At 57.7% G+C, this 25000-nt stretch overlaps 1 protein-coding gene across 1 annotated transcript in view; it reads right to left on the minus strand.

Moving 5' to 3' along the window:
• Window positions 1–143: 143 nt before the first annotated feature.
• The window catches only part of AIFM3 (AIF family member 3), a gene marked incomplete at its 3' end in the record, with an annotated part of 31758 nt that continues 6901 nt past the window's right edge, over window positions 144–25000 (minus strand). Inside the window, exons 3-12 of the mRNA XM_078885255.1 lie at window positions 18366–18475; window positions 15862–15906; window positions 15270–15351; window positions 11931–12043; window positions 11270–11356; window positions 8464–8555; window positions 6997–7127; window positions 4734–4849; window positions 3600–3735; window positions 144–220 (exon numbers count right to left, since the gene is read on the minus strand). Coding sequence (XP_078741381.1) covers window positions 144–220; window positions 3600–3735; window positions 4734–4849; window positions 6997–7127; window positions 8464–8555; window positions 11270–11356; window positions 11931–12043; window positions 15270–15351; window positions 15862–15906; window positions 18366–18475 — 989 coding nt within the window. The remainder of the gene's footprint in view (window positions 221–3599; window positions 3736–4733; window positions 4850–6996; window positions 7128–8463; window positions 8556–11269; window positions 11357–11930; window positions 12044–15269; window positions 15352–15861; window positions 15907–18365; window positions 18476–25000) is intronic.

Consider the following 25000-nt stretch of genomic DNA (forward strand, 5'->3'; position numbering starts at 1 on the left):
GGTGGAGGGGGGGGGTAGCAGGGTGGAGGGGGGGGGTAGCAGGGGGTAGCAGGGGGTAGAGGGGGGGGGTGGAGGGGGGGGGTAGCAGGGTGGAGGGGGGGTGGAGGGGGGGGGTGGAGGGGGGGGGGGTAGCAGGCCCCCACCTTGTCGAGGGGGATGTGCCCGCGTGAGTCGAGGTGGATGCCGCTGTGCTTGAGGAACCCCGTGGCGGGGACCACTCCTGCAGACGCAGACACAGCAGCAGACACAGACACAGTAGCAGACACAGTAGCAGACACAGCAGCAGACACAGACACAGTAGCAGACACAGCAGCAGACACAGACACAGTAGCAGACACAGCAGCAGACACAGACACAGCAGACACAGTAGCAGACACAGCAGCAGACACAGACACAGTAGCAGACACAGCAGCAGACACAGACACAGTAGCAGACACAGCAGCAGACACAGCAGCAGACACAGTAGCAGACACAGACACAGCAGCAGACACAGCAGCAGACACAGTAGCAGACACAGACACACACACAGACACAGCAGACACAGTAGCAGACACAGCAGACACAGTAGCAGACACAGTAGCAGACACAGACCAGACACAGCACAGACACAGTAGCAGACACAGTAGCAGACACAGACACAGTAGCAGACACAGTAGCAGACACAGACACAGTAGCAGACACAGTAGCAGACACAGACACAGACACAGTAGCAGACACAGCACAGACACAGTAGCAGAAACAGTAGCAGACACAGTAGCAGACACAGACACAGACACAGTAGCAGACACAGTAGCAGACACAGTAGCAGACACAGACACAGACACAGTAGCAGACACAGACACAGACACAGTAGCAGACACAGTAGCAGACACAGTAGCAGACACAGACACAGACACAGTAGCAGACACAGTAGCAGACACAGTAGTAGACACAGTAGCAGACACAGACACAGTAGCAGACACAGTAGCAGACACAGCAGACACAGTAGCAGACACAGCAGCAGACACAGTAGCAGACACAGTAGCAGACACAGACACAGTAGCAGACACAGCACAGACACAGCACAGACACAGTAGCAGACACAGCACAGACACAGCAGCAGACACAGCAGCAGACACAGCACAGACACAGTAGCAGACACAGACACAGCACAGACACAGCACAGACACAGTAGCAGACACAGACACAGACACAGTAGCAGACACAGCACAGACACAGCACAGACACAGTAGCAGACACAGACACAGCAGCAGACACAGCAGCAGACACAGCAGACACAGTAGCAGACACAGCAGCAGACACAGTAGCAGACACAGACACAGACACAGTAGCAGACACAGCACAGACACAGCACAGACACAGTAGCAGACACAGACACAGACACAGTAGCAGACACAGCACAGACACAGACACAGCAGCAGACACAGCACAGACACAGCAGCAGACACAGACACAGTAGCAGACACAGCAGCAGACACAGCACAGACACAGCAGCAGACACAGCAGCAGACACAGACACAGTAGCAGACACAGACACAGACACAGTAGCAGACACAGCACAGACACAGCACAGACACAGTAGCAGACACAGCACAGACACAGACACAGCAGCAGACACAGACACAGTAGCAGACACAGCAGCAGACACAGCACAGACACAGCAGCAGACACAGCAGCAGACACAGCAGCAGACACAGCACAGACACAGCAGCAGACACAGCAGCAGACACAGCAGCAGACACAGTAGCAGACACAGCACAGACACAGCAGCAGACACAGACACAGACACAGTAGCAGACACAGTAGCAGACACAGTAGCAGACACAGCAGACACAGCAGACACAGTAGCAGACACAGCAACAGACACAGCAGACACAGTAGCAGACACAGTAGTAGACACAGCAGACACAGTAGCAGACACAGACACAGTAGCAGACACAGTAGCAGACACAGTAGCAGACACAGCAGCAGACACAGTAGCAGACACAGCAGCAGACACAGCAGCAGACACAGTAGCAGACACAGACACAGCAGCAGACACAGCAGCAGACACAGCAGCAGACACAGACACAGTAGCAGACACAGACACAGACACAGTAGCAGACACAGCAGACACAGTAGCAGACACAGTAGTAGACACAGTAGCAGACACAGACACAGACACAGTAGCAGACACAGCAGACACAGTAGCAGACACAGTAGCAGACACAGACCAGACACAGTAGCAGACACAGCAGCAGACACAGTAGCAGACACAGTAGCAGACACAGACACAGACACAGTAGCAGACACAGTAGCAGACACAGCAGACACAGCACAGACACAGCAGACACAGTAGCAGACACAGCAACAGACACAGCAGACACAGTAGCAGACACAGCACAGACACAGACACAGCAGCAGACACAGCAGACACAGTAGCAGACACAGTAGCAGACACAGCAGACACAGTAGCAGACACAGCACAGACACAGCACAGACACAGTAGCAGACACAGTAGCAGACACAGTAGCAGACACAGCAGCAGACACAGCAGCAGACACAGTAGCAGACACAGCAGCAGACACAGCAGCAGACACAGCAGCAGACACAGACACAGTAGCAAACACAGCAGCAGACACAGCAGCAGACACAGACACAGTAGCAGACACAGACACAGCCACAGACACAGCAGCAGACACAGCAGCAGACACAGCCACAGCACAGACACAGACACAGTCACAGACACAGCAGCAGACACAGCAGCAGACACAGACACAGTAGCAGACACAGACACAGTAGCAGACACAGCCACAGACACAGCCACAGACACAGACACAGCAGCAGACACAGACACAGACACAGCAGCAGACACAGACACAGCACAGACACAGACACAGTCACAGACACAGCAGCAGACACAGCAGCAGCCACAGACACAGCACAGACACAGACACGGACACAGCAGCAGACACAGACACAGTAGCAGACACAGCCACAGACACAGCCACAGACACAGCAGCAGACACAGACACAGACACGGACACAGCAGCAGACACAGACACAGCACAGACACAGCTGTAGGGGCACCACACCCGGCCGCCTTTGTCTTCCCGTGTCTCCCCCCGTGTCTCTCCCCCCTCCCCCCCACGTGTCACCCCTCCCTCCCCCCCCCCGTGTCTCTCCCCCCACCCCCCCCCCGTGTCTCTCTCTCTCACCGTGTCTCCCACCCCCCCGTGTCTCTCCCCCCACCCCCCCCCCCCCCGTGTCTCTCTCTCTCACCGTGTCTCTCCCCTCCCCCCCCCGTGTCTCTCCCCCCCCCCCCCCGTGTCTCTCTCTCTCACCATGTCTCCCACCCCCCCCCCCCGTGTCTCTCCCCCCCCCCCCACGTGACACCCCCCCCCCTCCCACGTGACACCCCCCCCCGTGTCTCTCTCCCCCCGTGTCTCTCCCCCCGTGTCTCTCCCCCCGTGTCCCCCCCCCCCCGTATCTCACCCCCCGTGTCTCTCCCCGTGTCTCTCCCCCCGTGTCTCCCTCCCTCCCCACGTGTCACCCCCCCTCCCCACGTGTCACCCCCCCCCCCCCACGTGTCACCCCCCCCCTCCCCCCACGTGACACACCGATGCCCATGACGCAGACGTCTGCCCTGAGCACTTTCCCGCTCTTGAGCGCCACCTCCCGGAGCCGCCCCTCCGCCCCACGCAGCTCCGACACCTCGTGGCTCATGTAGAACTTCACCCCGTGGCGCTCGCACAGCTGGGGGGGGGGGGGGTGGGGGTCACGTGGGGGGGGGGACAGGGGGGGTGGGACAAGGTGGGTGGGTCACGTGGTGGGTGGGAACACGTGATGGGTGGGTCACGTGATGGGTGGGTGGGTGGGACACGTGGTGGGTGGGTGGGTCACGTGGTGGGTGGGTCACGTGGTGGGTGGGTCACGTGGTGGGTGGGTGGGTGGGACACGTGGTGGGTGGGTGGGACACGTGGTGGGTGGGTGGGTCACGTGGTGGGTGGGTCACGTGGTGGGTGGGTCACGTGGTGGGTGGGTGGGTGGGACACGTGGTGGGTGGGTGGGTCACGTGGTGGGTGGGTGGGACACGTGGTGGGTGGGACACGTGGTGGGTGGGTCACGTGGTGGGTGGGTCACGTGGTGGGTGGGTCACGTGGTGGGTGGGTGGGACACGTGGTGGGTGGGTCACGTGGTGGGTGGGTCACGTGGTGGGTGGGTCACGTGGTGGGTGGGTCACGTGGTGGGTGGGACACGTGGTGGGTGGGACACGTGGTGGGTGGGTCACGTGGTGGGTGGGTCACGTGGTGGGTGGGTCACGTGGTGGGTGGGTGGGACACGTGGTGGGTGGGTGGGTCACGTGGTGGGTGGGTCACGTGGTGGGTGGGTCACGTGGTGGGTGGGACACGTGGTGGGTGGGACACGTGGTGGGTGGGTCACGTGGTGGGTGGGTCACGTGGTGGGTGGGTGGGTCACGTGGTGGGTGGGTCACGTGGTGGGTGGGTGGGACACGTGGTGGGTGGGTGGGTCACGTGGTGGGTGGGTCACGTGGTGGGTGGGTCACGTGGTGGGTGGGTCACGTGGTGGGTGGGTGGGTGGGACACGTGGTGGGTGGGTGAGACACGTGGGTGGGACACGTGGTGGGTGGGTGGGACACGTGGTGGGTGGGACACGTGGTGGGTGGGTGGGTCACGTGGTGGGTGGGTCACGTGGTGGGTGGGTGGGTCACGTGGTGGGTGTGTGTGTACCACCTTCATGAGCGCCTGTCCCACGAGGGCGCCGAGTGTCCGCTTGAAGGGCACGTCCGACGATCCGACCACAGAGACAGAGTGGGCCTTGTCCGAGAGAGACGCGGCAACCTCCATCGCTGGAGACACAGAGACACGGAGAGTGAGACACGGAGACACGGAGACATCGTGGAGACACGGAGACACAGAGACACAGAGACACGGAGACACGGGGACACGGGGACACACAGAGACATCGTGGAGACACAGAGACACGGAGAGTGAGACACGGAGACACGGGGACACACAGAGACATCGTGGAGACACAGAGACACGGAGAGTGAGACACGGGGACACGGGGACACACAGAGACATCGTGGAGACACAGAGACACGGAGAGTGAGACACGGGGACACGGGGACACACAGAGACATCGTGGAGACACAGAGACACGGAGAGTGAGACACGGGGACACGGGGACACACAGAGACATCGTGGAGACACAGAGACACGGAGAGTGAGACACGGGGACACGGGGACACACAGAGACATCGTGGAGACACAGAGACACGGAGAGTGAGACACGGGGACACGGGGACACACAGAGACATCGTGGAGACACAGAGACAGGGAGAGTGAGACACGGGGACACGGGGACACACAGAGACATCGTGGAGACACAGAGACACGGAGAGTGAGACACGGGGACACGGGGACACACAGAGACATCGTGGAGACACAGAGACACGGAGAGTGAGACACGGGGACACGGGGACACACAGAGACACCCTGGAGACACAGAGACACGGGGAGTGAGACACAGAGACACAGGGACACACAGAGACATCGTGGAGACACAGAGACACGGAGAGTGAGACACGGGGACACGGGGACACACAGAGACATCGTGGAGACACAGAGACACGGAGAGTGAGACACGGGGACACGGGGACACACAGAGACACCCTGGAGACACAGAGACACGGGGAGTGAGACACAGAGACACAGGGACACACAGAGACATCGTGGAGACACGGAGACACGGAGAGTGAGACACAGAGACACAGGGACACACAGAGACACCCTGGAGACACAGAGACACGGAGAGTGAGACACGGAGACACGGGGACACACAGAGACACGGACACACACACAGAGACACGGAGACACGGAGAGGGAGACACGGAGACACGGGGACACACACAGAGACACGGAGACACGGAGAGGGAGACACGGAGACACGGGGACACACAGAGACATCGTGGAGTGAGACACGGGGTCACGGGGTCAAGAAGAGTGAGACACGGGGTCACGGGGTCACGGAGAGTGAGACACGGGGAGTGAGACACGGGGTCACGGGGTCACGGGGTCACGGGGTCACACCAATGAATGATGACCCAGGTTGGCTCCGGCTGCCATGCTCGCAATGCGGTTTGTATCGTCCGGTGACCTCAGCGTGGTGAGTGGTGGTGGTGGTGGTGAGGGGTGGTGGTGGTGGTGGGGGTGGTGAGTGGTGGTGGTGAGTGGTGGTGAGTGGTGGTGGTGAGTGGTGGTGAGTGATGGTGAGTGGTGGTGAGTGGTGGTGGTGAGTGGTGGTGGTGAGTGGTGGTGAGTGGTGGTGAGGAGTGGTGAGTGGTGGTGAGTGGTGGTGAGTGGTGGTAGTGAGTGGTGGTGAGTGGTGGTGAGTGGTGGTGGTGAGTGGTGGTGAGTGGTGGTGAGTGGTGGTGGTGAGTGGTGGTGAGTGGTGGTGGTGGTGGTGAGGGGTGGTGGTGAGTGGTGGTGAGGAGTGGTGGTGGTGGTGAGGAGCTCACCAATGAATGATGACCCCACCACCACGAGGTTAGCCCCGGCTGCCATGCTTGCAATGCGGTTGGCATCGTCAGGTGACCTCAGCGTGGTGAGTGGTGGTGGTGGTGAGGAGTGGTGAGGAGTGGTGAGGAGTGGTGGTGGTGAGTGGTGAGGAGCTCACCAATGAATGATGACCCCACCACCACAAGGTTAGCCCCGGCCGCCATGCTCGCTATGCGGTTGGCATCGTCAGGTGACCTCAGCGTGGTGAGTGGTGGTGGTGGTGAGGAGTGGTGAGGAGTGGTGAGGAGTGGTGGTGGTGAGTGGTGAGGAGCTCACCAATGAAGGAAGACCCCACCACCACGAGGTTTGCCCCGGCCGCCATGCTCGCTATGCGGTTGGCATCGTCAGGTGACCTCAGCGTGGTGAGTGGTGGTGGTGAGTGGTGGTGGTGGTGAGGAGTGGTGAGGAGTGGTGGTGGTGGTGGTGAGGAGCTCACCAATGAATGATGACCCCACCACCACGAGGTTTGCCCCGGCTGCCATGCTCGCTATGCGGTTGGCATCGTCAGGTGACCTCAGCGTGAAGACTCCTTCAAGGTGAGCACCAGGGCAGGCCAACACACGTGGCCTGGGTCATGTGACACACACAGTGACACACATGGTGACACACACACAGTGACACATGCGGTGACACACAGTGACACACACACAGTGACACAGGCAGTGACACACACACAGTGACACACACAGTGACACACACACACACAGTGACACACACACACACAGTGACACACACACAGTGACACACACACACACAGTGACACACACACACACACAGTGACACACACAGTGACACACACACACAGTGACACACACAGTGACACACACAGTGACACACACACACACACAGTGACACACATACAGTGACACACACACACACACAGTGACACACACAGTGACACACACAGTGACACACACACACAGTGACACACACACAGTGACACACACACACAGTGACACACACACAGTGACACACACACACAGTGACACACACACAGTGACACACACACACAGTGACACACACACAGTGACACACACACACAGTGACACACACACACACAGTGACACACACACACAGTGACACACACACAGTGACACACACACAGTGACACACACACACACAGTAACACACACACAGTGACACACACACAGTGACACACACAGTGACACACGCAGTGACACACAGTGACACACACACACAGTGACACACACGCAGTGACACACAGTGACACACACACACAGTGACACACAGTGACACACACACAGTGACACACACGCAGTGACACACGCAGTGACACACGCGGTGACACACACAGTGACACACACGCAGTGACACACACACAGTGACACACACACAGTCAGCGGGTGAACCAGTGAGTGAGTGGGTGAGCAGGTGGGTGAGCGAGTGGGTGAGTGGGTGAGTGGGTGGGTGAGTGGGTGGGTGGGTGGCTGGGTGAGTGAGTGGGTGAGTGAGTGGGTGGGTGGGTGGCTGGGTGAGTGGGTGAGTTGGTGGGTGAGTGGGTGGGTGAGTGTGTGGGTGATTGGGTGGGTGAGTGGGTGGGTGAGTGGGTGGGTGAGTGGGTGAGTGGGTGGCTGGGTGAGTGGGTGGGTGAGTGGGCAGGTGAGCTGGTGAGTGGGTGGGTGAGCGGGCGGGTGAGTGACTGAATGGGTGGGTGAGCGGGCGGGTGAGTGGGCGGGTGAGTGGGTGAGTGTGCGGGTGATTGGGTGGGTGAGTGGCTGAATGGGCGGGCGGGTGAGCGGGCGGGTGAGTGGGTGGGTGAGTGGCTGAGCAGGTGGGTGAGTGTGCGGGTGAGTGGGTGATTGGGTGGCTGAGCGGGCGGGTGAGCGGATGAGTGGGTGAGCGAGTGGGTGAGCGGGCGGGTGAGCGGGTGGGTGAGCCTCACGTCGCCCCGGTAGCGATGAGGAGTTTGTCGTAAGGCAGCGTGGACCCCGTGGAGAGGGTGACAAGCCGGCTACGGGTGTCTACGGACACCGCCTGGAGACACGGGGGGGGGGAGACACGGGGGGGAGACACGGGGGAAGGAGACACGGGGGGACAGACACGGGGGGGGAGACACGGGGGTGGAGACACGGGGGGAGAGACACGGGGGGAGAGACATGGGGGGGAGACACGGGGGGGGGGAGACACAGGGGGGGAGACACGGGGGGAGAGACACGGGGGGGGAGACACGGGGGGGGAGACACGGGGGGAGAGACACGGGGGGGAGACACGGGGGGAGAAACACGGGGGGAGAGACACGGGGGTGGAGACACGGGGGGGGAGACACAGGGGGGGAGACACGGGGGGAGAGACACGGGGGGGGGGGGGTAGACACGGGGGGAGAGACACGGGGGGAGAGACACGGGGGGGAGACACGGGGGGAGAGACACGGGGGGAGAGACACGGGGAAGGAGACACGGGGGGGAGACACGGGGGGAGAGACACGGGGGGAGGGGAGGGGGAGACACGGGGGGGAGACACGGGGGGAGAGACACGGGGAAGGAGACACGGGGGAGAGACACGGGGGGGAGACACGGGGGGGGGGGAGGGGGAGACACGGGGGGGAGACACGGGGGGAGAGACACGGGGGGGGAGACACGGGGGGGAGACACGGGGGGGGAGACACGGGGGGGGGGACACGGGGGGAGAGACACGGGGGGGGAGACACGGGGGGGAGACACGGGGGGAAAGACACGGGGGGAGAGACACGGGGGGGGAGACACGGGGGGGAGACACGGGGGGGGGAGACACGGGGGGGGAGACACGGGGGGGGAGACACGGGGGGGGAGACACGGGGGGAGACACGGGGGGGGAGACACGGGGGGGAGACACGGGGGGGAGACACGGGGGGGGAGACACGGGGAGAGAGACACGGGGGGGGAGACACGGGGGGGAGACACGGGGGGGAGACACGGGGGGGGAGACACGGGGGGGGAGACACGGGGGGGGAGACACGGGGGGGGGGACACGGGGGGAGAGACACGGGGGGGGAGACACGGGGGGGGAGACACGGGGGGGGGGACACGGGGGGAGAGACACGGGGGGAGAGACACGGCGGGGGGAGACACGGGGGGGGGAGACACGGGGGGGAGACACGGGGGGGAGACACGGGGGGGGGGGGGACACGGGGGGAGAGACACGGGGGGGGGGACACGGGGGGAGAGACACGGGGGGGAGACACGGGGGGGGGGGGACACGGGGGGAGAGACACGGCGGGGGGAGACACGGGGGGGGGAGACACGGGGGGGAGACACGGGGGGGAGACACGGGGGGGGAGACACGGGGGGGGAGACACGGGGGGGGAGACACGGGGGGGGGGGGACACGGGGGGAGAGACACGGGAGGGAGACACGGGGGGGGAGACACGGGGGGGGGAGAGACACGGGGGGGGAGACACGGGGGGGGAGACACGGGGGGGGGGACACGGGGGGAGAGACACGGGGGGGGAGACACGGGGGGGGAGACACGGGGGGGGGGACACGGGGGGAGAGACACGGGAGGGAGACACGGGGGGGGGGGAGACACGGGGGGAGAGACACGGGGGGGGAGACACGGGGGGGAGACACGGGGGGGGAGACACGGGGGGGGAGACACGGGGGGGGGGACACGGGGGGAGAGACACGGGGGGGAGACACGGGGGGTGAGACACGGGGGGGGGGGACACGGGGGGAGAGACACGGGGGGGAGACACGGGGGGGGGGAGACACGGGGGGGGGGACACGGGGGGGAGACACGGGGGGAGAGACACGGGGGGGAGACACGGGGGGTGAGACACGGGGGGGGGGGACACGGGGGGAGAGACACGGGGGGGAGACACGGGGGGTGAGACACGGGGGGGGGGGACACGGGGGGAGAGACACGGGGGGGAGACACGGGGGGGGAGACACGGGGGGGAGACACGGGGGGAGAGACACGGGGGGGAGACACGGGGGGTGAGACACGGGGGGGGGGGACACGGGGGGAGAGACACGGGGGGGAGACACGGGGGGTGAGACACGGGGGGGGGGGACACGGGGGGAGAGACACGGGGGGGAGACACGGGGGGGGGGAGACACGGGGGGAGACACGGGGGGGGGGGAGACACGGGGGGAGAGACACGGGGGGGGGGAGACACAGGGGGGAGACACGGGGGGGGGGGACACGGGGGGAGAGATACGGGGGGGAGACACGGGGGGAGAGACACGGGGGGAGAGACACGGGGGGAGAGACACGGGGGGGACATGGGGGGGGGGGAGACACGGGGGGAGAGACACGGGGGGAGAGACACGGGGGGGGAGACACGGGGGGGACATGGGGGGGGGAAGAGACACGGGGGTGGAGACACGGGGGGGACATGGGGGGGGGGGAGACACGGGGGGGACATGGGGGGGGGGGAGACATGGGTCACACAGACGCACGGACACACACGCACGGACACACAGATACACAGACACATACACACACACAGACACACACACAGGGACACACACACACGGGGACACACACACACGGGGACACACACACACAGACACACACGGGGACACACACACACGGGGACACACACACGCGTGACACACGCACACGGGGACACACACACGGGGACACACACACACGGGGACACACACACACGGGGACACACACACGGGGACACACACACACGGGGACACACACACACGGGGACACACACACGTGTGACACACGCGTGACACACGTGTGACACACGCGTTCACCTCTGTCCCCGTGAGCACGGTGATGTCGTGTTCTTGGTAGAATTCAGGAGGACGCAGGCTCATGCACTCCGCTGTGGTGTCCATCATCTAGCACACACACACACACAGACACACAGATTGAGACACACACACAGACACACACACAGACACAGACAGACACAGACACACACACACAGACACACACACATAGACACACACACACACAGACACACACACACAGACACACACACACATAGACACACACACACAGACACACACACACACATAGACACACACACACAGACACACACACACACAGATTCAGACACACAGACACACACAAACGGGTCACAGTAGTAGTAGTAGTTAGTAGTGGTTAGTGCTAGTTAGTGGTAGTTAGTTAGTGGTAGTAATGGTAGTTAGTAGTAGTTAGTGGTAGTTAGTTAGTGCTAGTTAGTGCTAGTTAGTGCTAGTTAGTGCTAGTTAGTGGTAGTTAGTTAGTAGTCGTTAGTTAGTGCTAGTTAGTGCTAGTTAGTGCTAGTTAGTAGTAGTAGTAGTAGTTAGTTAGTGCTAGTTAGTGCTAGTTAGTAGTAGTAGTAGTAGTAGTTAGTTAGTGCTAGTTAGTGCTAGTTAGTAGTGCTAGTTAGTAGTGCTAGTTAGTAGTGCTAGTTAGTGAGGTCACCTTGCTAAGCTTGGGCCTGTCGTAGGGCTGGCTGCGTTCACGAGTGATGAGCGTCACTAGGCCCGTGAAGCCCTCCTGGCGCAGAGTCTCAGCACACACCACGCTAGCAGGGCCTGGGGGGGGGGGCACGGGGGGTGGGTGGGGGGGGGCATGGGGGGTGGGTGGGGGGGGGCGTGGGAGGGGGGCACGGGGGAGGGGCGTGGGGGGGGGCATGGGGGGGCACGGGGGGGGAGGGTGGTAGGGGCGTGGGGGGGGGGCGTGGGGGGGTACAGGGGGGGGGCGTGGGGGGGGGCGTGGGGGGGGAGATGCGTGGGTGAGTTGTTTGGTAGGTGGGTGGGTAGGTGATTGGGTGGGTGAGTGGGTGAGTGGGTGGGTGAGTGGGTGGGTGAGTGGGTGAGTGAGTGGGTGAGTGGGTGGGTGGGTGGGTAGGTGGGTGGGTGGGTAGGTGGGTGGGTAGGTAGGTGGGTGGGTGGGTGGGTAGGTGGGTGGGTGGGTAGGTGGGTGGGGGGGGGGTTGGGTACATGTGTAGGTGCACGCGCGCGCAAAGTACGGTCGGAGCAAACGAGGTGGAGGTGGTTATTGCCGTGAAGGAGCGGGGAGGAGGCCAGAGACGTGTAGGGGGCGATTAAGAACGCAGGCCGCTGATTGGCCGGGAAGTTCTTGTGGTCACTACGTGGCGCCGTGTTGTCTGGAGAAGTAGGGCAGCGATGGAGGAGTGTGACGGAAAAGCTGATAAAGAGACACGGCAGAGTGTGACGGAAAAGCCGATAAAGAGACACGGCAGAGTGTGACGGAAAAGCCAATAAAGAGACACGGCAGAGTGTGACGGAAAAGCCGATAAAGAGACACGGCAGAGTGTGCCGGAAAAGCCGATAAAAAGCGGCAGAGTGTGACGGAAAAGCCGATAAAGAAACACGGCAGAGTGTGACAAAAAAGACGATAAAGAGACACGGCAGAGTGTGACGGAAAAGCTGATAAAGAGACACGGCAGAGTGTGACGGAAAAGCCGATAAAGAGACACGGCAGAGTGTGACGGAAAAGCCAATAAAGAGACACGGCAGAGTGTGACGGAAAAGCCGATAAAGAGACACGGCAGAGTGTGCCGGAAAAGCCGATAAAAAGCGGCAGAGTGTGAAGGAAAAGCCGATAAAGAAACACGGCAGAGTGTGACAAAAAAGACGATAAAGAGACACGGCAGAGTGTGACGGAAAAGCCGATAAAGAGACACGGCAGAGTGTGACGGAAAAGCCGATAAAAAGCGGCAGAATGTGACGGAAAAGCCGATAAAGAAACACGGCAGAGTGTGACAAAAAATACGATAAAGAGACACGGCAGAGTGTGACGGAAAAGCCGATAAAGAGACACGGCAGAGTGTGAGGGAAAAGCTGATAAAGAAACACGGCAGAGTGTGACAAAAAAGACGAAAAAGAGACACGGCAGAGTGTGACGGAAAAGCCGATAAAAAGCGGCAGAGTGTGACGGAAAAGCCGATAAAGAGACACGGCAGAGTGTGACGGAAAAGCCGATAAAGAGACACGGCAGAGTGTGATGGAAAAGCCGATAAAGAGCGTCAGAGTGTGACGGAAAAGCCGATAAAAAGCAGCAGAGTGTGACGGAAAAGCCGATAAAGATCGTCAGAGTGTGACAGAAAAGCCAATAAAGAGCGGCAGAGTGTGACGGAAAAGCCGATAAAGAGACATGGCAGAGTGTGACGGAGAGAGCGGAGTGGAGAGTCGACGGAGTGAGAGACGGGGGGCGAGCGAGGCCGGTGGAATGTGGCGAGCGAGCGGAGAGCGCGGAGGAGGAATGTTGATCGGTGTTAGCTGGAGGAATGTTCTTGGTTCTTTCGGTAAAGTCACGTAGAAGGAAAAATAATAAAACCTGTTCTCCACCTGAAGACGGCTGCTTGCGTTGTGGCCGAAACGTCGTGAGAATTATTTTATTAAGTTTTATTTTCATTATTTTATTATTTCCCTTCTACGTGGTGACTTTACCGAAAGAACCAAGAAGATGAATCCCTGCAGTCACGAAAGCTTTAAATCGAAAAATGGAGAGATGTTGATCGGTGTTAGCTGGAGGGATGTTTATCTGTGTTGGCGAAATAAAGTGAGAGAGAAAAGCAAGAAGCTGTCGTGTCAAGTCGAGCACTAGACATGTGTAGGTGACATCGCGGGATGTCGCTGTGTAGTACTGGCCCTAGAGGGGCAAGGCTGCGTTGGCTGGGTCACGTAGCCCGCATGCCCAGCCACCGCATGCCGAAACTGCTTTTGTTCGGCCGTATCGAGGGGGCTAAACGGGCGCGGCACGGGCTAGAGAAGAGATGGAGTGATGTAGTACAGTAGGACGTGGAGCTGAGTGGACTTGCCGATGACCGGTACCAGCGGTGTCAAGATCGGCCTCTGTGGAGGAGGAGGCTCGTGAAGGACGCTACTGGGCAGTTGGAGGCAGTCGCCCTCCAACAACAACGGGGGGCGGAGGAGCGACGCTCACAACAACGAGCGGAGCGCCGGGTGGATAAAGCACAGCAAGTTGTTACAGTAGGGGGCACAGGTGGTGCATCAGCCAGTCATCTCGGTCATCTCGGTCATCTCGGTCAGTCGACCCGTGGCACCTGCTGGGTCTGCCGTGACCTCCTGCCAGCGGGCGTTCGACACTTCACGTGGCCTCAAGGTGCACATGGCCTGGCACAAGCATCGTGGTGATGTCACCGCCACTTAGTGGCGAATGGCGGTTGTTGTTGTTGAGTGTGTGAGTGGGTGAGTGAGTGAGTGAGTATGTGAGTGAGTGATTGTGTGAGTGTATGAGTGAGTGTGTGAGTGAGTGTGTGAGTGTGTGAGTGAGTGTGTGAGTGAGTGAGTGTGTGAGTGAGTGAGTGTGTGAGTGAGTGTGTGTGTGAGTGAGTGAGTGAGTGAGTGTGTGAGTGAGTGAGTGAGTGTGTGAGTGAGTTTGTGAGTGAGTGTGTGAGTGAGTGAGTGTGTGAGTGTGTGAGTGAGTGTGTGAGTGAGTGAGTGTGTGAGTGAGTGAGTGAGTGTGTGAGTGAGTGTGTGAGTGAGTGAGTGAGTGTGTGAGTGAGTGTGAGTGTGTGAGTGAGTGTGTGAGTGAGTGTGTGAGTGAGTGTGTGAGTGAGTGAGTGTGTGAGTGAGTGAGTGAGTGTGTGAGTGTGTGAGTGAGTGTGTGAGTGAGTGAGTGTGTGTGTGAGTGAGTGTGTGAGTGAGTGAGTGTGTGAGTGAGTGTATGTGTGAGTGTGTGAGTGAGTGTGAGTGTGTGAGTGAGTGTGTGAGTGAGTGTGTGAGTGAGTGAGTGTGTGAGTGTGTGAGTGAGTGAGTGTGTGTGTGTCACCTCCTCCGATGATGAGGATCTGATCTGTGTTGCTTGGCTCATGGCGACACATGGAGCGCACTCGCTTCTGCATCTGCAACTCCTGCAGAAGCAACATCATCATCATCATCATCAGTAGCATCAGCAACATCATCATCAGTAGCAACATCATCATCAGCATCAGTAGCAACATCATCATCAGCATCAGTAGCAACATCAGTAGCATCAGTAGCATCAGCAACAACATCATCATCAGTAGCATCAGTAGCATCATCATCATCAGTAGCATCAACATAATCAGCATCATCATCACCACCACCACCATCACAACCACCATCACCACCATCACCATCACCACCATCACCACCACCATCACCACCACCACCATCACCACCATCACCACCACCATCACCACCATCACCACCACCATCACCACCATCACCACCACCACCATCACCACCATCACCACCATCACCACCATCACCACCATCACCATCACCACCACCACCACCATCACCACCATCACCATCACCACCACCATCACCACCATCACCACCATCACCACCATCACCATCACCACCATCACCACCATCACCACCATCACCACACTTACCTTTTCACTTGCTCGCACAATCACTCGATTTTTCTCAACCTTCACCTGTGTGACACACACAGATACACGCACAGATAAAGACAAAGCTCCCCCAGGTAGCCTCTAGCAGGGCTGTAGGGGCAAGTGCTGTTAGTAGCAGCAGTGTCTATGTACTACACACACCGCACACAGACAAAGCTGCCCCAGGTAGCCTCTAGCAGGGCTGTAGGGGCAAGTGCTGTTAGTAGCAGCAGTGTCTATGTACTACACACACCACACACAGACAAAGCTACCACAGGTAGCCTCTAGCAGGGCTGTAGGGGCAAGTGCTGTTAGTAGCAGCAGTGTCTATGTACTACACACACCACGCACAGACAAAGCTCCCCCAGGTAGCCTCTAGCAGGGCTGTAGGGGCAAGTGCTGTTAGTAGCAGCAGTGTCTATGTACTACACACACCACGCACAGACAAAGCTACCCCAGGTAGCCTCTAGCAGGGCTGTAGGGGCAAGTGCTGTTAGTAGCAGCAGTGTCTATGTACTACACACACCACACACAGACAAAGCTCCCCCAGGTAGCCTCTAGCAGGGCTGTAGGGGCAAGTGCTGTTAGTAGCAGCAGTGTCTATGTACTACACACACCACACACAGACAAAGCTAGCCCAGGTAGCCTCTAGCAGGGCTGTAGGGGCAAGTGCTGTTAGTAGCAGCAGTGTCTATGTACTACACACACCACACACAGACAAAGCTACCACAGGTAGCCTCTAGCAGGGCTGCAGGGGCAAGTGCTGTTAGTAGCAGCAGTGTCTATGTACTACACACACCACATACAGACAAAGCTAGCCCAGGTAGCCTCTAGCAGGGCTGTAGGGGCAAGTGCTGTTAGTAGCAGCAGTGTCTATGTACTACACACACCACATACAGACAAAGCTAGCCCAGGTAGCCTCTAGCAGGGCTGTAGGGGCAAGTGCTGTTAGTAGCAGCAGTGTCTATGTACTACACACACCACACACAGACAAAGCTCCCCCAGGTAGTCTCTAGCAGGGCTGTAGGGGCAAGTGCTGTTAGTAGCAGCAGTGTCTATGTACTACACACACCACACATATTGTGGGTGCAGGCTGAGTGCTCGCCTGGAAGCAGGGCAGGCTGTCCAGGCCTGAGTAGGTGAATGAGTAGGTGAGTAAGTAGGTAAGTAGGTCAGTGAGTGAGTGAGTGAGTAGGTGAATGAGTGGGTGAGTGAGTGAGTGAGTGGGTGAGTAGGTGAGTAGGTGAGTGAGTAGGTGAGTGAGTGAGCGAGTGAGTGAGTGGGTGAGTGAGTGGGTGAGTGAGTGAGTAGGTGAGTGAGTGTGTGAGTGAGTGAGTGAGTAGGTGAGTAGGTGAGTGAGTGAGTGAGTAGGTGAGTAGGTGAGTGAGTGAGTGAGTGGGTGAGTGAGTGGGTGAGTGAGTGAGTGGGTGAGTGTGTGTGTGTGTGCAGGCCGCGTGCTCGCCTGGAAGCAGGGCAGGCTGTCCAGGCCTGAGTAGGTGAGTGAGTAGGTGAATGAGTGGGTGAGTGAGTCGGTAAGTGAATGAGTGGGTGAGTAGGTGAGTAGGTGAGTAGGTGAGTGAGTAGGTGAGTGAGTGAGCGAGTGAGTGAGTGAGTGGGTGAGTGAGTGGGTGAGTGAGTGAGTGCATGAGTAGGTGTGTGAGTGAATGAGTAGGTGAGTGAGTGCATGAGTGAGTAGGTGAGTGAGTGGGTGAGTGTGCAGGCCGCGTGCTCGCCTGGAAGCAGGGCAGGCTGTCCAGGCCTGAGTGAGTGAGTGGGTGAGTGGATGAGTGAGTGGGTGAGTGAGTGAGTAGGTGAGTGAGTGGGTGAATGAGTGAGTGTGTGTGTGTGCAGGCCGCGTGCTCGCCTGGAAGCAGGGCAGGCTGTCCAGGCCTGAGTGAGTGAGTGGGTGAGTGGATGAGTGAGTGGGTGAGTGAGTGAGTAGGTGAGTGAGTGGGTGAGTGAGTGAGTGTGTGTGTGTGCAGGCCGCGTGCTCGCCTGGAAGCAGGGCAGGCTGTCCAGGCCTGAGTGAGTGAGTGGGTGAGTGGATGAGTGAGTGGGTGAGTGAGTGAGTAGGTGAGTGAGTGGGTGAGTGAGTGGGTGAGTGAGTGAGTGTGTGTGTGTGCAGGCCGCGTGCTCGCCTGGAAGCAGGGCAGGCTGTCCAGGCCTGAGTGAGTGAGTGGGTGAGTGGATGAGTGAGTGGGTGAGTGAGTGAGTAGGTGAGTGAGTGGGTGAGTGAGTGAGTGAGTGTGTGTGTGTGCAGGCCGCGTGCTCGCCTGGAAGCAGGGCAGGCTGTCCAGGCCTGAGTGAGTGAGTGGGTGAGTGGATGAGTGAGTGGGTGAGTGAGTGAGTAGGTGAGTGAGTGGGTGAGTGAGTGAGTGTGTGAGTGAGTGAGTAGGTGAGTGAGTGGGTGAGTGAGTGAGTGGGTGAGTGAGTGAGTAGGTGAGTGAGTGGGTGAGTGAGTGGGTGAGTGAGTGAGTGTGTGTGTGTGCAGGCCGCGTGCTCGCCTGGAAGCAGGGCAGGCTGTCCAGGCCTGGGAAGTCTTCGATGTCTCCGCTGCGGACGTCGTAACAGGCGCCGTGCCACGGACAGCGCACACGCTGCCCACACAGCACCCCTGGGGGGACACGGGTCACCTACTCACTCACCTACTCACTCACCTACTAGCCCACTCACTCACCTACTCACTCACTCACTCACCTACTCACTCGCTCACTCACCTACTCACTCGCTCACTCACTCACCTACTCACTCACTCACTCACCTACTCACTCACTCACTCACCTACTCACTCACTCACTCACCTACTCACTCACTCACTCAGCGCACTCGCTGCCCACACAGCACCCCTGGGGGGACACGGGTCACCTACTCACTCACCTACTCACTCACCTACTAGCCCACTCACTCACCTACTCACTCACCTACTCACTCACTCACTCACCTACTCACTCACTCACCTACTCACTCGCTCACTCACTCACCTACTCACTCACCTACTCACTCACTCACTCACCTACTCACTCACCTACTCACTCACTCACCTACTCACTCACTCACCTACTCACTCACTCACCTACTCACTCACTCACTCACCTACTCACTCACTCACCTACTCACTCACCTACTCACTCACCTACTCACTCACTCACCTACTCACTCACTCACCTACTCACTCACTCACCTACTCACTCGCTCACTCACTCACCTACTCACTCACTCACCCACTCACTCACCTACTCACTCACTCACCTACTCACTCACTCACCTACTCACTCGCTCACTCACTCACCTACTCACTCACTCACCCACTCACTCACCTACTCACTCACTCACTCAGCGCACACGCTGCCCACAAAACACCCCTGGGGGGACAGGTCAGTCTGTCACTCACTCACCTATACACTCACCTACTCACCTACTCACTCACCTACTCACTCACTCACCCACTCACCTACTCACCTACTCACTCACCTACTCACTCACTCACCCACTCACCTACTCACTCACCTACTCACTCACTCACCCACTCACCTACTCACTCACTCACCTACTCACTCACTCACCTACTAGCACACTCACTTACCTACTCACTCACCTACTCACTCACTCACCTACTCACTCGCTCACTCACTCACCTACTCACTCACCTACTCACTCACTCACTCACCTACACACTCACTCACTCAGCGCACTCGCTGCCCACACAGCACCCCTGGGGGGACAGGTCAGTCTGTCACTCACCTACTCACTCACTCACCTACTCACTCACCCACTCACTCACCTACTCACCTACTCACTCACCTACTCACTCACCCACCCACTCACCTACTCACTCACCTACTCACTCACTCACCCACTCACCTACTCACTCACTCACCTACTCACTCACTCAGCGCACACGCTGCCCACACAGCACCCCTGGGGGGACAGGTCAGTCTGTCACTCACCTACTCACTCACTCACCTACTCACTCACCCACTCACTCACCTACTCACCTACTCACTCACCTACTCACTCACTCACCCACTCACCTACTCACTCACCTACTCACTCACTCACCCACTCACCTACTCACTCACCTACTCACTCACTCACCCACTCACCTACTCACCCACTCACCTACTCACTCACCTACTCACTCACCTACTCACTCACCTACTCACTCACTCACCCACTCACCTACTCACTCACCTACTCACTCACTCACCCACTCACCTACTCACTCACTCACCTACTCACTCACCTACTCACTCACTCACCTACTCACTCACCTACTAGCACACTCACTTACCTACTCACTCACCTACTCACTCACTCACCTACTCACTCGCTCACTCACTCACCTACTCACTCACTCACTCACCTACTCACTCACTCACCTACTCACTCGCTCACTCACTCACCTACTCACTCACTCACTCACCTACTCACTCACTCACCTACTCACTCGCTCACTCACTCACCCACTCACCTACTCACTCACCTACTCACTCACTCACCCACTCACCTACTCACTCACTCACCTACTCACTCACCTACTAGCACACTCACTTACCTACTCACTCACCTACTCACTCACTCACCTACTCACTCGCTCACTCACTCACCTACTCACTCACCTACTCACTCACTCACTCACCTACACACTCACTCACTCAGCGCACTCGCTGCCCACACAGCACCCCTGGGGGGACAGGTCAGTCTGTCACTCACCTACTCACTCACTCACCTACTCACTCACCCACTCACTCACCTACTCACCTACTCACTCACCTACTCACTCACCCACCCACTCACCTACTCACTCACCTACTCACTCACTCACCCACTCACCTACTCACTCACTCACCTACTCACTCACTCAGCGCACACGCTGCCCACACAGCACCCCTGGGGGGACAGGTCAGTCTGTCACTCACCTACTCACTCACTCACCTACTCACTCACCCACTCACTCACCCACTCACTCACCTACTCACTCACCTACTCACTCACTCACCCACTCACCTACTCACTCACCTACTCACTCACTCACCCACTCACCTACTCACTCACCTACTCACTCACTCACCCACTCACCTACTCACCCACTCACCTACTCACTCACCTACTCACTCACCTACTCACTCACCTACTCACTCACTCACCCACTCACCTACTCACTCACCTACTCACTCACTCACCCACTCACCTACTCACTCACTCACCTACTCACTCACCTACTCACTCACTCACCTACTCACTCACCTACTAGCACACTCACTTACCTACTCACTCACCTACTCACTCACTCACTCACTCACCTACTCACTCACTCACCTACTCACTCACCTACTAGCACACTCACTTACCTACTCACTCACCTACTCACTCGCTCACTCACTCACCTACTCACTCACTCACTCACCTACTCACTCACTCACCTACTCACTCGCTCACTCACTCACCTACTCACTCACTCACTCACCTACTCACTCACTCACCTACTCACTCGCTCACTCACTCACCCACTCACCTACTCACTCACCTACTCACTCACTCACCCACTCACCTACTCACTCACTCACCTACTCACTCACTCACCTACTAGCACACTCACTTACCTACTCACTCACCTACTCACTCACTCACCTACTCACTCGCTCACTCACTCACTCACCTACTCACTCACCTACTCACTCACTCACTCACCTACACACTCACTCACTCAGCGCACTCGCTGCCCACACAGCACCCCTGGGGGGACAGGTCAGTCTGTCACTCACCTACTCACTCACTCACCTACTCACTCACCCACTCACTCACCTACTCACCTACTCACTCACCTACTCACTCACCCACCCACTCACCTACTCACTCACCTACTCACTCACTCACCCACTCACCTACTCACTCACTCACCTACTCACTCACTCAGCGCACACGCTGCCCACACAGCACCCCTGGGGGGACAGGTCAGTCTGTCACTCACCTACTCACTCACTCACCTACTCACTCACCCACTCACTCACCTACTCACCTACTCACTCACCTACTCACTCACTCACCCACTCACCTACTCACTCACCTACTCACTCACTCACCCACTCACCTACTCACTCACCTACTCACTCACTCACCTACTCACCCACTCACCTACTCACTCACCTACTCACTCACCTACTCACTCACCTACTCACTCACTCACCCACTCACTCACCCACTCACCTACTCACTCACCTACTCACTCACTCACCCACTCACCTACTCACTCACTCACCTACTCACTCACCTACTCACTCACTCACCTACTCACTCACCTACTAGCACACTCACTTACCTACTCACTCACCTACTCACTCACTCACCTACTCACTCGCTCACTCACTCACCTACTCACTCACTCACTCACCTACACACTCACTCACTCAGCACACTCGCTGCCCACACAGCACCCCTGGGGGGACACGGGTCACCTACTCACTCACCTAGTCACTCACTCACCTACTCACTCACCTACTCACTCACCTACTCACTCACCTACTAGCCCACTCACTCACCTACTCACTCACCTACTCACTCACTCACTCACCTACTCACTCACTCACTCACCTACTCACTCGCTCACTCACTCACCTACTCACTCACCTAGTCACTCACTCACCTACACACTCACTCACTCAGCGCACTCGATGCCCACACAACACCCCTGGGGGTACACGGGTCACCTACTCACTCACCTAGTCACTCACTCACCTACTCACTCACTCACTTACTCACCTACTAGCCCACTCACTCACCTACTCACTCACTCACCTACTCACTCACTCACCTACTCACTCACTCACTAACCTACCCAATCACTCACTCAGCGCACTCGCTGCCCACACAGCACCCCTGGGGGGGGGGTACAGGTCACCTACTCACTCACTCACTCACCTACTCAACCACTCACTCACTCACTCACCTACTCAACCACTCACTCACTCACCTATACACTCACTCACTCACCTATACATTCACTCACTTATACACTCACTCACTTACCTATACACTCACCTACTCACTCACCCACTCACTCACCTACTCAACTACTCACCTACTCACTCACTCACCCACTCACTCACCTACTCACTCATTCACCTATACACTCACTCACCTACTCACCACTTACTCACCTACTCACTCATTCACTCACTCACTCACCTACTCACTCACCTACTCACTCACTTACCTACTCACTCACTCACTTACCTACTCACTCACCTACTCACTCACTCACCTACTCACTCACCTACTCACTCACTTACCTACTCACTCACTCACCTACCCACTCACTCACCTACTCACTCACTCACCTACTCACTCACTTACCTACTCACTCACTCACTCACCTACTCACTCACTCACCTACTCACTCACTCACCTACTCACTCACCTACTCACTCACTCACCTACTCACTCACTCACCTACTCACTCACTCACCTACTCACTCACTCACCTACTCACTCACTCACCTACTCACTCACTCACCTACTCACTCACCTACTCACTCACTTACCTACTCACTCACTCACTCACTCACTCACCTACCCACTCACTCACCTACCCACTCACTCACCTACTCACTCACTCACCTACTCACTCACTCACCTACTCACTCACTCACCTACTCACTCACTCACCTACTCACTCACTCACCTACTCACTCACTCACCTACTCACTCACTCACCTACTCACTCACTCACCTACTCACTCACTCACCTACTCACTCACTCACTCACCTACTCACTCACTCACCTACTCACTCACTCACCTACTCACTCACTCACCTACTCACTCACTCACCTACTCACTCACTCACCTACTCACTCACTCACCTACTCACTCACTCACTCACCTACTCACTCACTCACCTACTCACTCACTCACCTACTCACTCACTCACCTACTCACTCACTCACCTACTCACTCACTCACCTACTCACTCACTCACCTACTCACTCACTCACCTACTCACTCACTCACCTACTCACTCACTCACCTACTCACTCACTCACCTACTCACTCACCTACTCACTCACTCACCTACTCACTCACTCACCTACTCACTCACTCACCTACTCACTCACTCACCTACTCACTCACTCACCTACTCACTCACTCACCTACTCACCTACTCACTCACTCACCTACTCACTCACTCACCTACTCACTCACTCACTCACTCACCTACTCACTCACTTACCTACTCACCTACTCACTCACTCACCTACTCACTCACTCACCAACTCACTCACTCACTCACTCACCTACTCACTCACTCACCAACTCACTCACTCACTCACCTACTCACTCACTCACCTACTCACTCACTCACCTACTCACTCACCTTATCACTCACTCACTCACTCACCTACTCACTCATCTACTCACTCACTCACCTACTTACTCATTCACTCACTCACTCACTCGCTCACTCACTCACCTACTCATCTACTCACCCACTCATTCACTCACCTACTCATTCACTCATTCACTCACTCACTCGCTCACTCACTCACTCACCTACTCACTCACCCACTCACTCACCTACTCACTCACCTACTCACTCACTCACCTACTCACTCACTCACCTACTCACTCACCTACTCACTCACCTACTCACTCACTCACCTACTCACCTACTCACTCACCTACTCACTCACTCACCTACTCACTCACTCACCTACTCACTCACTCACCTACTCACTCACTCACCTACTCACTCACTCACCTACTCACTCACTGACTCACCTACTAGCCCACTCACTCACCTACTCACTCACTCACTCACCTACTCACTCATTCACTCACTCACCTACTCACTCACTCATTCACTCACTCACTCATTCGCTCACTCACTCACCTACTCACCTACTCACTCACCTACTCACTCACTCACCTACTCACTCACTCACCTACTCACTCACTCACCTACTCACTCACATACTCACCTACTCACTGACCTACTCACCTACTCACTCACTCACTCATCCACTCACTCACCTACTCACCCACCCACTCACTCACTCACTCACCCACTCACTCACCTACTCACTCACTCACCTACTCACCTACCCACCCACTCAATCACTCACTTGCCTACTCACTTACCT

The sequence above is a fragment of the Lampetra fluviatilis genome, unplaced genomic scaffold (genome assembly GCF_964198595.1).
Source record: "Lampetra fluviatilis unplaced genomic scaffold, kcLamFluv1.1 SCAFFOLD_689, whole genome shotgun sequence".
Classification (NCBI taxonomy): domain Eukaryota; kingdom Metazoa; phylum Chordata; class Hyperoartia; order Petromyzontiformes; family Petromyzontidae; genus Lampetra; species Lampetra fluviatilis.